This window comes from Thalia democratica, chromosome 4 (assembly GCF_965202585.1).
Source record: "Thalia democratica chromosome 4, ktThaDemo2.hap1.1, whole genome shotgun sequence".
Classification (NCBI taxonomy): domain Eukaryota; kingdom Metazoa; phylum Chordata; class Thaliacea; order Salpida; family Salpidae; genus Thalia; species Thalia democratica.
The window spans coordinates 52,297,963-52,309,010 of record NC_139168.1 but is presented as its reverse complement, the minus strand read 5'-3'; the positions used below and the strand labels follow the sequence as shown (position 1 = coordinate 52,309,010).

At 27.2% G+C, this 11,048-nt stretch overlaps 1 protein-coding gene across 2 annotated transcripts; it reads right to left on the bottom strand.

The window, feature by feature from the left end:
• Position 1: 1 nt before the first annotated feature.
• On the bottom strand, positions 2-10,399 carry LOC145834618 (uncharacterized). 2 transcript variants are annotated; one of them, XM_082942092.1, is made up of 3 exons: positions 10,295-10,399; positions 706-3,030; positions 464-584 (listed from the first exon to the last, which is right to left on the bottom strand). In XM_082942092.1, exons 2-3 carry the CDS (start codon positions 3,022-3,024, stop codon positions 582-584), a joined length of 2,322 nt encoding a protein of 773 aa, XP_082798218.1. In that variant the 5' UTR covers positions 3,025-3,030; positions 10,295-10,399; the 3' UTR covers positions 464-581. The 2 variants fall into 2 exon arrangements, with proteins under 2 accessions (XP_082798217.1, XP_082798218.1); XM_082942091.1 differs by having other exon boundaries at positions 2-3,030.
• Positions 10,400-11,048: the final 649 nt, after the last annotated feature.

Below are 11,048 nucleotides of genomic sequence, written 5' to 3'. Positions count from 1 at the left end.
TTTATAAGTTTAAAAATATTATTACTTTAATACAGCAGTTTATCAAATTTGCCAGCATTCAGCTTTTTACTTAAGGCTTAAAAAGTACAAACACATTGTATATTAAAAAGATTTATTTTTTAAATTTATGTTGACAATGAGAACTAAGTATAAAGAAGCTATGCAGTGACTAAAGTTGTTTTTCATAAGTAATCAAAATTTGAACAAAAAACCACAAAATAACTTTTATTAAGGATTATTTGGAACAAAACCAGCAATATCATAAATAGTATCACAAAAAGCTGAAAAGTTAATATCTCTTACTTCTCCCCGAATTACTTCAAATCGTTTACATATTAAAGTGCATCCTTGAGAATTATAAAATCTCTGCAAGTTTAGCTTACTTAACACCCGAGAAAAAACATCTTTTGAACAGTGGCCAGTATGAGTGACTTCATGGTCTTCAAAATACTGGTACAACTGAGTTCGATTTTCTTTTACCCACTTAGCAATTCTATTTAATACAATCATCAAGTGATTTTCTTCACTATCATTCAATATATTACAATGCCAATCAACAGGAGGCTTAAATGGACTTGGTGTCACTGTGGGAAGTTTTTCAAGGTTATTTATAGTAAAAACTCTCTCAATCTCATCACAAAATAATTTGTACTGCACAAAACCTGGTTTTTTAAATGATTGGTAAAAGTTTGCCACTATATTTACCTCAGATTCTTTTAACTGTAATTTCATTAAATCCACAGCACGATAAAAATTATCTTTAGAAATAACACCACTTCTTAACTTATCAAAATCTTTGAAAAATTCATGTGGTCGCTGTCTTTCTTTGGAGTTTTTTACTTTGCATTTGAAAATAATCTCCTCAATAGTTTTTAGTGGATTTAGCTCAGATGGTTTTTTGTTCAAGTTTAACTCAATCATGTGATTAATAATTTGAGGATAAACATCAATTTCATCTCCCTGAGGAAGCAAATTTTCTAGAAAAAGTTTCCAATTAAAACCATAATTATTTGAAAACTTTTCCCAGATTGCTTTTAGTTCATCCTCATCAGCCTCAAAATCAAGCATTTTTAAAATTTGCAACCATTGAAACTTTGAAACATGTCCAAGCTGATGAGCATCAAAATCTTGAAAAGTTGGTTTCAGATTAATGTTTCTAACAATAGCCTTTTCTCGCATACGATTCATAGCTTTAGTAAATAGAGTTTGATTCTTAGAATTGACACTATTATTTTTAGTAACAGCACCTTTTTTTGGCATTATGTGATGAGCTCTAGCAAAAACATTTTTGTATGGGTGTTGTTCAAGATCTTTAGGCTCCATAAAATTTTCTATTTCATTTTTAAACTCTACCCAAGAGCACATTTCAGGCTTATTTTTATCTTCATATCTTTCCTCTAATGCCAAAACTTCAACATCATTTAGCCAATTAACTCCCATAAGGTGTATACATCTTGCAAACACAGTTTTAAATACTAAACCACTGTGAAGGCTATCCCAATCAATAAAAAACTCGCTGAGACGGATCTGTTTAACAGTACAAAGATGTCTAATACGATTGATAATTTCATTTATTTTAACTTTAGAAGCATCTAATAAAGGCGCATTAAATTTAGGCTTATATTTAACTTCAGGTATTGGGGCAAGCTCTTCTATATTTTGATGATGAAAATTAATATCAACCTCTTGACAAAATGCATTATAACTAATATCACCTGACCTTGGGTCACAGAATTTTTCGCAAAGTAAGTTAAAGTAATGCTGAGGAGGTAGTAAATTTAGATTATGTAAAACTCTGCTAAACTGAAATTTTGTTATAGTTCTAGAGTATGCCTTACTTCTATCAAAGTCTTTTAAATAAGACTGAATTTCTAACCTACGTTCATATATTTTGTGTTTAATTTGACTTAAAACAAGTTTCAAATCATTTTTATCTTCTTCCTTGAGAAAACCAAGACTTCTAGACAAAGCTCCTAAAGGTGGCTGAAGAGGTAAAACAACTGGTTTTTTATCAAGTCTAGGCACATTAAATGCATGTTCCATTAGTAAACAAAATTGCTTGTATTTGACAAGACCACCTGGTTCACTATAATAGTCAGCTATAAAATTTATTTCTTGGTTTGTCAGTAAAGGATCTGTTCCAATTCTTTCTACACAAAGCTTTAGGCCATTGAAAAACTGATTTCTTGTAATAACTCCATGATTAAGTTTATCATAATCTTGAAAAAATTCTTGTGTTCTTATTCCATTTTTATAAACCATAATTCTCAAGCAACTCAGAGCTTTTTCAGTTGAACTGTCTATTATTTTACTCTTTATCAATTTAGGTACACTCTTTTGGAGTATTTTTTGGTTACTTTTATACATATTTTCTATCATTTTTTTAATGTCATAACAAAAATTTAAGTAATTACAGCAAAGTGATTTTTTAGGATCTTGATAATAATTGGAAAGCATAACAATATCCTTTTCAGTGCATCCTTCCGGAGCAGGAAAAAAACGAATAAAAACACTCTTTGTTATTAATCCACAATTAGCTTTGTCAAAGTCCTTATACATACTTTGTATGTCTAGTTTTCTATAGTAATAGTAAAATGCAATTTTTTCTAATATTTTGTAAATTAATTTTGATTTTAAAGTTTTATTGGGAATTTCAGATTTTATAGATTTCAAATAAGGTACTTTAGCTAAAACTTGAGTTTCTACGGGTGGTTTGGGATGCAATAAATCTTGGTTAAAATGTTGGTTTATATTGCTTAGAAAGTCTCTATAACACACCATGTCTTTAGATGTTGAATTATTTAAATATTTAGTAACTATTTTTTCAATTTCTATTTGAGTTAAATTAAGCCCATGAGTGCCTTGACAAGCTAAATCAAAACATCGAATAAATTGTTGCTTTGTAACAAATCCACTTCGTAATGGATCCCAATCTACAAAAAAATCATTTAATCTAATACGTTGTTCATCTAATAGGATTTGTATGCTCTTTTCTATTGATTGTACATCATTCATCATGTCCATTTCTTACTGAAATATATATAATCAAATATACTTTTAAACATTTTAAACCTAATATGCAGCTTATCTTTTTACTTAAGATGTAAAAATAAATTTCTGTTAAATTAAATTTTTAACTTTTTTTAAACTATTTCAAAAACAAAAATTAAAAATAGAATCTTGCATAAAATCTTAAAGCAACTTTATTTGAATTTATCAGTATTGGCAAACAAAGTAAGATAAACTAAATTAGATTTAAAACTAGCTTTTTAAAGGCCACAGAAGGTAAAGAATTTTATTATACACTTCTGTACTAATTTGTAGATTTACAACCAAGCTACAATCTCCTTTTTACAAAAAGGTTTTAACAAGTTATTTTTGACAAAAAATTAAATAAATTTGATGAGTTCAATGGATTCATTATGGAAGGCAGAAACTAAAACAGAATGGCCTCTGGTTTTTTGAGAAATTTCTTCTAGATTTTTGTAAGTGTAAGCTTTGTGGTCCATTAAAAGTATAACATTAAATACAAGGTTAGAAAAAAAGGGTTTAGTTATAAAAAATTATCAAAAATTATTGTAATGCTATTTTAAGGGCATATGGGGGGGGGGGGGGGGGGTAAACACCCTTTTTTGGTTTTTGATCTTATTTTATATAAGTTTTACTAAGCTAAATAAGCTTTTTACAGATTTAATAAATTCAAAATAGTTTTTGAGATATAGCAGGTCAAAGTCGGAGCCAACAATAGGTTCCTTATGGGAGGCGCAAACTAAAATGGCAAAAATAGACTATTTCACTAAAAATCTATCTTCTTTTAAGTTTTTTGAAATAACTACCTCAAATTTTCAGGAAATGTTGATATATTTAGAAAATTCTGTCTGAAGGAATTTTTTAAAAAATCAAAACAGTTTTTTTTTTTGTTTTTTTTGTTATAAGATTTTTATTTTTGAAATTCTGTTCCGACAGAATTTTTTAAATACTGCAAGGAACACTTCCTGAGAATTTGAGGTAGTTATCTCAAAAAACGTAGGAGAAGATAGATTTTTAGTGATTTCTAGTTATTTGCTGTTTTAGTTTGCGCCTCCCATAGAATCCTATTGTTGCCTCCGACTTTGACCGGCTATACCTCAAAAATTGTTTTGAATTTTTAAAATCTGTAAAAAGCATCTTGTAGCTTAGTAAAAACTTTATAAAATAAGATCAAAAACCAAAAAAAAAGGTGTTTACCCCCCATATGCCCTTAAATATGTTTTATAACAAACAAACTTGTAAATAATACAAAAAATTAAGATTTTTTGATCTAATCAAAATTTTACTATTTTTCTTATAAAAATTGTTTGAATTTTAAGGTTTTTCAAGATCAGGGTGGCCAAATGTTTTTAGCCAATTTTTTCCAGGTTTTCATAAGTATATATTTTTTTGAACATGTTTAGTAGTAAATTAATCTTTAGTCAAAAAAATAAGTTTTTTGATACATTTAAAGTACTTAAACAATACAGTATTACTATTATTTAATCTTTGTTTTGTTCTATTGCATACTGTACTATTATTTTGAATCAATTTCTTACAAGTTCATCTCATATGATTGTTCAAAAGCCTTTATGTTAATTAATAACATAAGTAGCTATACAATCTAGTTAAAATTTGTTGTTAGTTTTAATTTGTTAATTGAAGCTTTAAACAAAAATAACTTTTCTTAAACAAGACAACCATTTCTAGTTTAATCTTTGATAAACTTATGATGTATAATTCCCTGATCTACAGTGTTTTACTCAACTATAAAAGTTTATGGAAAAAAAGAAAACAAAAAGCCTAAAGTGTATAACGTATACATGATATAAAGATTTAAAAAAAATTACTAACCGACAAAAGGTAACAAAAACACTTAATTAAGGGCATAGAGGGTGGTAAAACACTTTTTTCGAAATTTGCTCTTATTTGATATAGTTTTTACTTTGCTACAAGATGCTTTTTACAGATATTAAAATTTCAAAATAGTTTTTGAGATACAGCCGGTCAAAGTCCGAGGCAACAATAGGTTCCTTATGGAAGGTGCAAAAACAGACTATTTCACTAATATCTATCTTCTGCTATATTTCATTTTTGAGATAATTAACTCAAACTTTCAGGAAGTGTTCCTTGATATATTTAATAAATTCTGTTGGAAAGAATTTTTTTTTAATGTAAAAAATAAAAATTTTATTTAAAAAATATGCAAAAAAAAACAGTAAACCTAACTAAACGATACTTTTTATAGCTACTTTAAATAAATTAGGCACAACTGATGACTTAAAACTTATACTAAAAAGATAAGATTTGTTATAGCTTCTATAAATACATAGAGCAGTGCTTCTGAAATGGGGTTCCTCTCAGAGGTTCTGCGAAGCCTTTTGAAATTTAAAAAAGAACATTTATTTAACTAAACATTTTATGTAAAATTAAAATTAGGGGTTCCGTGGAAAAGTTGAACTTTGGAAAAGGGTTCCGCCACTTGAAAAAGGTTCAGAAGCACTGACATAGAGCATATAACACTGCATCAAAAGATTTTATTTATCTCTGTTTTTTTTTTGCTCTTGCTCTTAATTTTCTCTTGCACTTAGTTTTCTCTTAATCTAAACTCTATTAAGTTGCATCAGTCAGAAATAGGTTCTTGTTGACTGACTTTACATGACATTCAAAACAATGGAAATGCAAGTAAAAAAGTAGTTTCATGAATTAAGGCAATAAATTAAGTAATAACTTATCAATTACCAATCAAAAACTTGAATATACTTGTCTATAAATGATACTATTAGTGCAAATTAAATATTTTACTTACTACAGGGTTGCCACTTGTTTTTCAAAAATTTTTCGAGGTTTTCAAAATTTCTTCCAGGTTTTTAAAAGTATACTTTTTTGGGTCTATTTTTGGTATAAATTTAAATCTAAGGTAAGAAATTGTGTTATATAGTATAAAGACATTGAAAAGATAACATAAAGCTACTTTAAATATGTTTTTTAATAAAAAAATATAATTATGACAAAACTGAATTTTTTGGGTCAAATCAAATTTTACTACTGAAGATCTGAAAATTGTTAAAATTCCAGGTTTTCCCAGGTTTTTCTCAAAACTTCTCAAATTCTAGGTTTTTCCAGGTTATTTCTGCCTAAATTGTCAAATTCCAGGTTTTTCAAGGTTTTTCCAGGTAAAGTGGCAACCCTGTTACTACCAGGTTTAGTGGTAAAAAAAAACTATGACCTTGTCAAGTATAATAGAATAGTAAACTGCACTTAACAATGTTTTTTATCTATAATACCATCAAAAAACTTATTCATGCATGAAATCAAAACAAGACTAAAATGTTTATATTTAGTTATACAATTTCAATCAATATATTATTTGATTAAGGAACAAGTCTAAAAGTGATAAAATTTATAATTTTTGTTATACTGAAATTGTTTTAATAGTAAAAATTTTAAAAAGCCAGGTTTTTTCACGATTTTCGTACAAAATTTTAGGTTTTTTCAGGTTTTCATTTCAACACTTCCTAAAATCCAGGTTTTTTTAGATTTTTTTTGCACAAATTGTCAAATTTCAGGTTTCAAGATTCTTTTGGCCACCCTGCAAGATTCCAGCTTAAATGCCTACCCTGGTATAATTAAAAATTTTTTTTTTTTTAAATCGATCTCTTCTTAGTTTTTTTGAGCTAGAAACATCAAACTATTAGAAAATATTTCTTGGAACACTAAAAACAGAGTTGCCACTTGTTTTTTTCCAAATTTTTTCCAGGTTTTCCAAATTTCTTCCAGGTTTTAAAAGTGCACACTTTTGGGTCTATTTCACTTTAAGTTATTTTTTATATAAGAAACTGTGTTAAATAGTATAAAACCATTGAAAATATACTGTAAAATTACTTAAAATGTGTTTTTTAATCAAAAAATATTTTGATAATGACAAAAAAATCTTATTTATATGATAAATTTTTGTGTCAAATCAAATTTTCACTACTGAAAATGTTAAAACTATTAAAAATTCCAGATTTTTTGATCAAATTTTCAGGTTTTTCCAGGTTATTTATGTCTAAATTGTCCAATTTCAGGTTTTCCAGGTTTCCAGGTAAAGCAGGGCAACCCTGCAAAAACAAACTTTTCCTTTTTTGAAAAAAATTTTAAAATTTTATTTACTTAAGTAGTAAATAATAGGTACTTTTTTTCAAAGAATGTATAAAGAAATTGTTTCAAAATTGATTATTCAAAATTTATTGAAAAATTCAAGCTAATCTTTTGTTAATAAAGATCCTAGCAAAGCAAGTAGTTGGAATGTACAATAATAAAAATCAATTTGCACAGTACTTTTTAATATTGAACTGACTTTTTTTGTGTGTTAAACATGTTAACACACTTCCACAGAGTTCTGTAAAAAATAATAAGTACTGCAAGAAAATAACAGAAGATAAAGTAAGTGGATATCTGTCAAATTTGCACAATATTTTCATTTTTGATCATTCACAATTAAATACAGAGATATTTTCGCACAATTTTTTTATTTTTATTTTTTTTTACTATCACTGTTACCCCTAAACCCTTACCCTTGGTCGGTAACTTTATTCTTAATTTTTTTTTTACCATTACTGTTACCCCTAACCCTTGGTTGGTATCTTTTTTTTTTAGCCCGCAAACATTTTATAAATTTAAATGGAATACGGCCCATGGCCAAATGTGACCAGCCCACTAAGCATTTTCAAAATTTATATGAAAACCAGCCAAAATTTATAATATGTAAATATTAGAAAAGTTGTACAATTTTTTTTCACAAAACAAAACTTTAAGACTTTGACCAATTTTAAATTATATCCAAAGAAATTTGTTATCTAGGTCTAACTGTTTTACAATTAAGTTGACATAAAAATTTAAATCAAACATATATTTTTTGTTACTTTTAGTATATTTTTAGAAAGACTTTATGTATTAATGAACTAGCCAAAGTTTGTCAACTTAAAAAAGATGACCATGAAGCTAGTTGTTCTGTTTGAGATTTCATACATTTGCAAAAAAATATTGACTATAAACATCAACACGGATAGGTTAATTTCAAACCTAATTGGTATTCCATTGCACTTGCAGATTTTCTCAAACCAACATGCAGCTATATTTAAACAACTCTAATATATGATCAACCACAAGTGTTTCATCAATTTCTTTTAATCAATTTTTGCTTTTAATTGTAAAACTGTTTATTATATCATAACTATTTGTTGTTTTGTTTCTTTTATATGTGCAAAAATATGTAATGCATCTTTATTAGTTTATTTAAATTATAAAGTAGTAGTTTTATATTGTAATGTTAGTTTACTGTTAAATTGAATATTATAAATGTGAAACCAAGGATTGTCAAAGCTAGATAATTCCAAATACTTAATAATTTTCTATGTTTTAGCTTAAAATGTTACGCTTGAGTAATTTTCAGTAATCAAATTATTGTTCTTATAAGACTAACAAGTATTAATTCAGTCCAGAGTTATATTAAATATAGAATTATGAATACTTAATAAACATTAACATAAAATTCCATACTTGAGAAACTTAGTAATGAATAAATGGATTAAAAGTTCTGCAATACCCAATCTATTAGCATCCAGCAGGATCCAAATCATTTTTGAAATTAGTTTCCAGTCGCATCTGGATCTTTATCTAGAAAAAGTAATTAGCCAGATCTGGGTAATACTTGTTAATTAGGATACAAGGATCCAGCAAATCACTAACTCAAATTGCTAAGGGCCTGCCAAGGACTAAATTTTTCCGGATCCGGCCCTTTGATTATTTATGGTGTCCACCTCTATATTAGTGGGATGGCAAGCAGCCATTGACCAATTTAGTGACTAAAAAATTAATATAAAGTGACAAAAATTTAATCTAATAGTTCATAGCTGGGCTCCTTCTTTGAAAAACTTGTTTGTTTCTATTTAGCTTTCAGTATATTAAAAGTTGTGTAAGCTAAATGAAGAAAATGTTTACTATTTTAAAGTTTAAAAATAACTAAAGAAATCCGGAAATAAACACCCTTTTTTGGTTTGGATCTTATTTTAAAGAGTTTTTACTAAGCTACAAAATGCTTTTTACAGATTTAAAAAAATTCAAAATATTTTTTTAGATATAGCCGGTCAAAGTCGGAGGCAACAATAGGTTATTTATGGGAGGCGCAAACTAAAACAACAAAAATAGACTATTTCACTAAAAATCTATGTTCTCCTACGTTTTTTGAGATAACTACCTTAAATTTTTAGGACATGTTCCTTGATATATTTTGATAATTCTGTCGGAGGGAATTTAAAAAAAAATAAAAAATTAAAATTTTCTATAAAAAATAAAAATAAAAAGTTTTTTTTTTTTTTTTTGATATAAAATTTTTATTTTTTCATTTTTTTAAATTCTGTTCCAACAGAATTTTTAAATATTGCAAGAAACATTTCCTGAAAATATGAGGTAGTTATCTCAAAAAACGTAGGAGGAGATATATTTTTAGTGATTTCTAGTTATTTGCCGTTTTAGTTTGCGCCTCCCATAAGGATCCTATTGTTGCCTCCGTTTTTGACCGGCTATACCTCAAAAATTGTTTTGAATTTTTAAAATCTGTAAAAAGCACCTTGTATTCTAATAATTATAAAACAAGCTAAACTGTTTAAAAAAATAGCCAATTTATGAATTAATTTAAAAATGATTTATAAAACACAGGGTTGCCAAATGTTTTTAAGAAATTTCTTCAAGGTTTTCTGAATTTCTTCCAGGTTTTTTAAAGTACAAGTCTTTGGGTCTATTATTATTCAAAAAAAATTAAACTTTTAAGGTAGAAAAAATTTATTAAATAGTACAACAAATTCTCTTTAACTATCTGATCATACTTAACATTCAGAAGTTGAAGAAAATTTATTATACTATTTAATCATTTTTTTAAACGTTAAAAAGGTACTGTAAAGCTACTTTAAATGTGTTAAAAAAAAGTAAGTGATAACAAAAAAAAATTATCTTTATGATAGATTTTTGTGTCAAATTAAAATTTCATTAATATACATGTAAAAATTCTTTAAATTTTAAGGTAACTTTTGTCAGTAACTTAGTAACTTTTGTTTCAATTTCTAGGTTTTTGCGGGTTTCAGGTTTTTAAACCCTGAAAACATCTACATATTATTCAAGAAACATTGATTTTTTTTAACCCAGTTGGGATCACTGTGATACTTGTTTTTAGCTTATCACTAAAAAGTGAGATTTCTGATGATTTTAACATTAAAATTAATGTAAAATTATGTTTTTAACTGACCTTAGTCTTTATTGGCAGTTCTTCTTAGGCACAACAATGATTCAGATGGCTTCAGTCAAACCATTGGCTTTTTTAAACTTAGTTACCAGGTTATGGAGTGATTACAAAATTCCAAGATAGATGACATTATAAAATACCCGAGAGTGAGGACTTAAAGATCAAAACTATGTTTTCTTGACCTTCAAACGCAAAATACACAAAGCAGTACTAGTCCAGTCCCAGAAGTCTGCAAACTGCAGGCTTAGATGTACATAATAGCAAAAAAACTACTAGAGCATTAAAAGCATTAAAAACTTATAATCATGCATTTTTTTGATATTAAGTAACTTACTTTCTATACTATGTTTGTTTCATACACACTTGCTATTTTATATTAAATTTTAGAGTTTTTATATTAAAAAGTAAAAGGTCCTGGATTTTTTTTTATTGTGGCCCGGAAAGAAATTTTTGACTAAGTCTTATCATTTCTTTACTAAAAGCTGCAGTTTAGACTGCAAACCAATGACTAAATAAATTGTTTACTGTATAAATCAATTACACTAAAAGGTTAGATAAAATGATATACTTACCATTGACACCCAATCAATTACTACCTGCCTGAATCAATTCAAACCCAATCAATTTTCATCCGATTATTTGCAACCCGCGTCCTTTCCTAGCCGAATCAAACCCTATCCGCTCAATTACTACCCATTTAATTAACACTTTTGCAACAATCTTAATTTTTGAATTTTTGCACAGGTTTAGTTTTTGT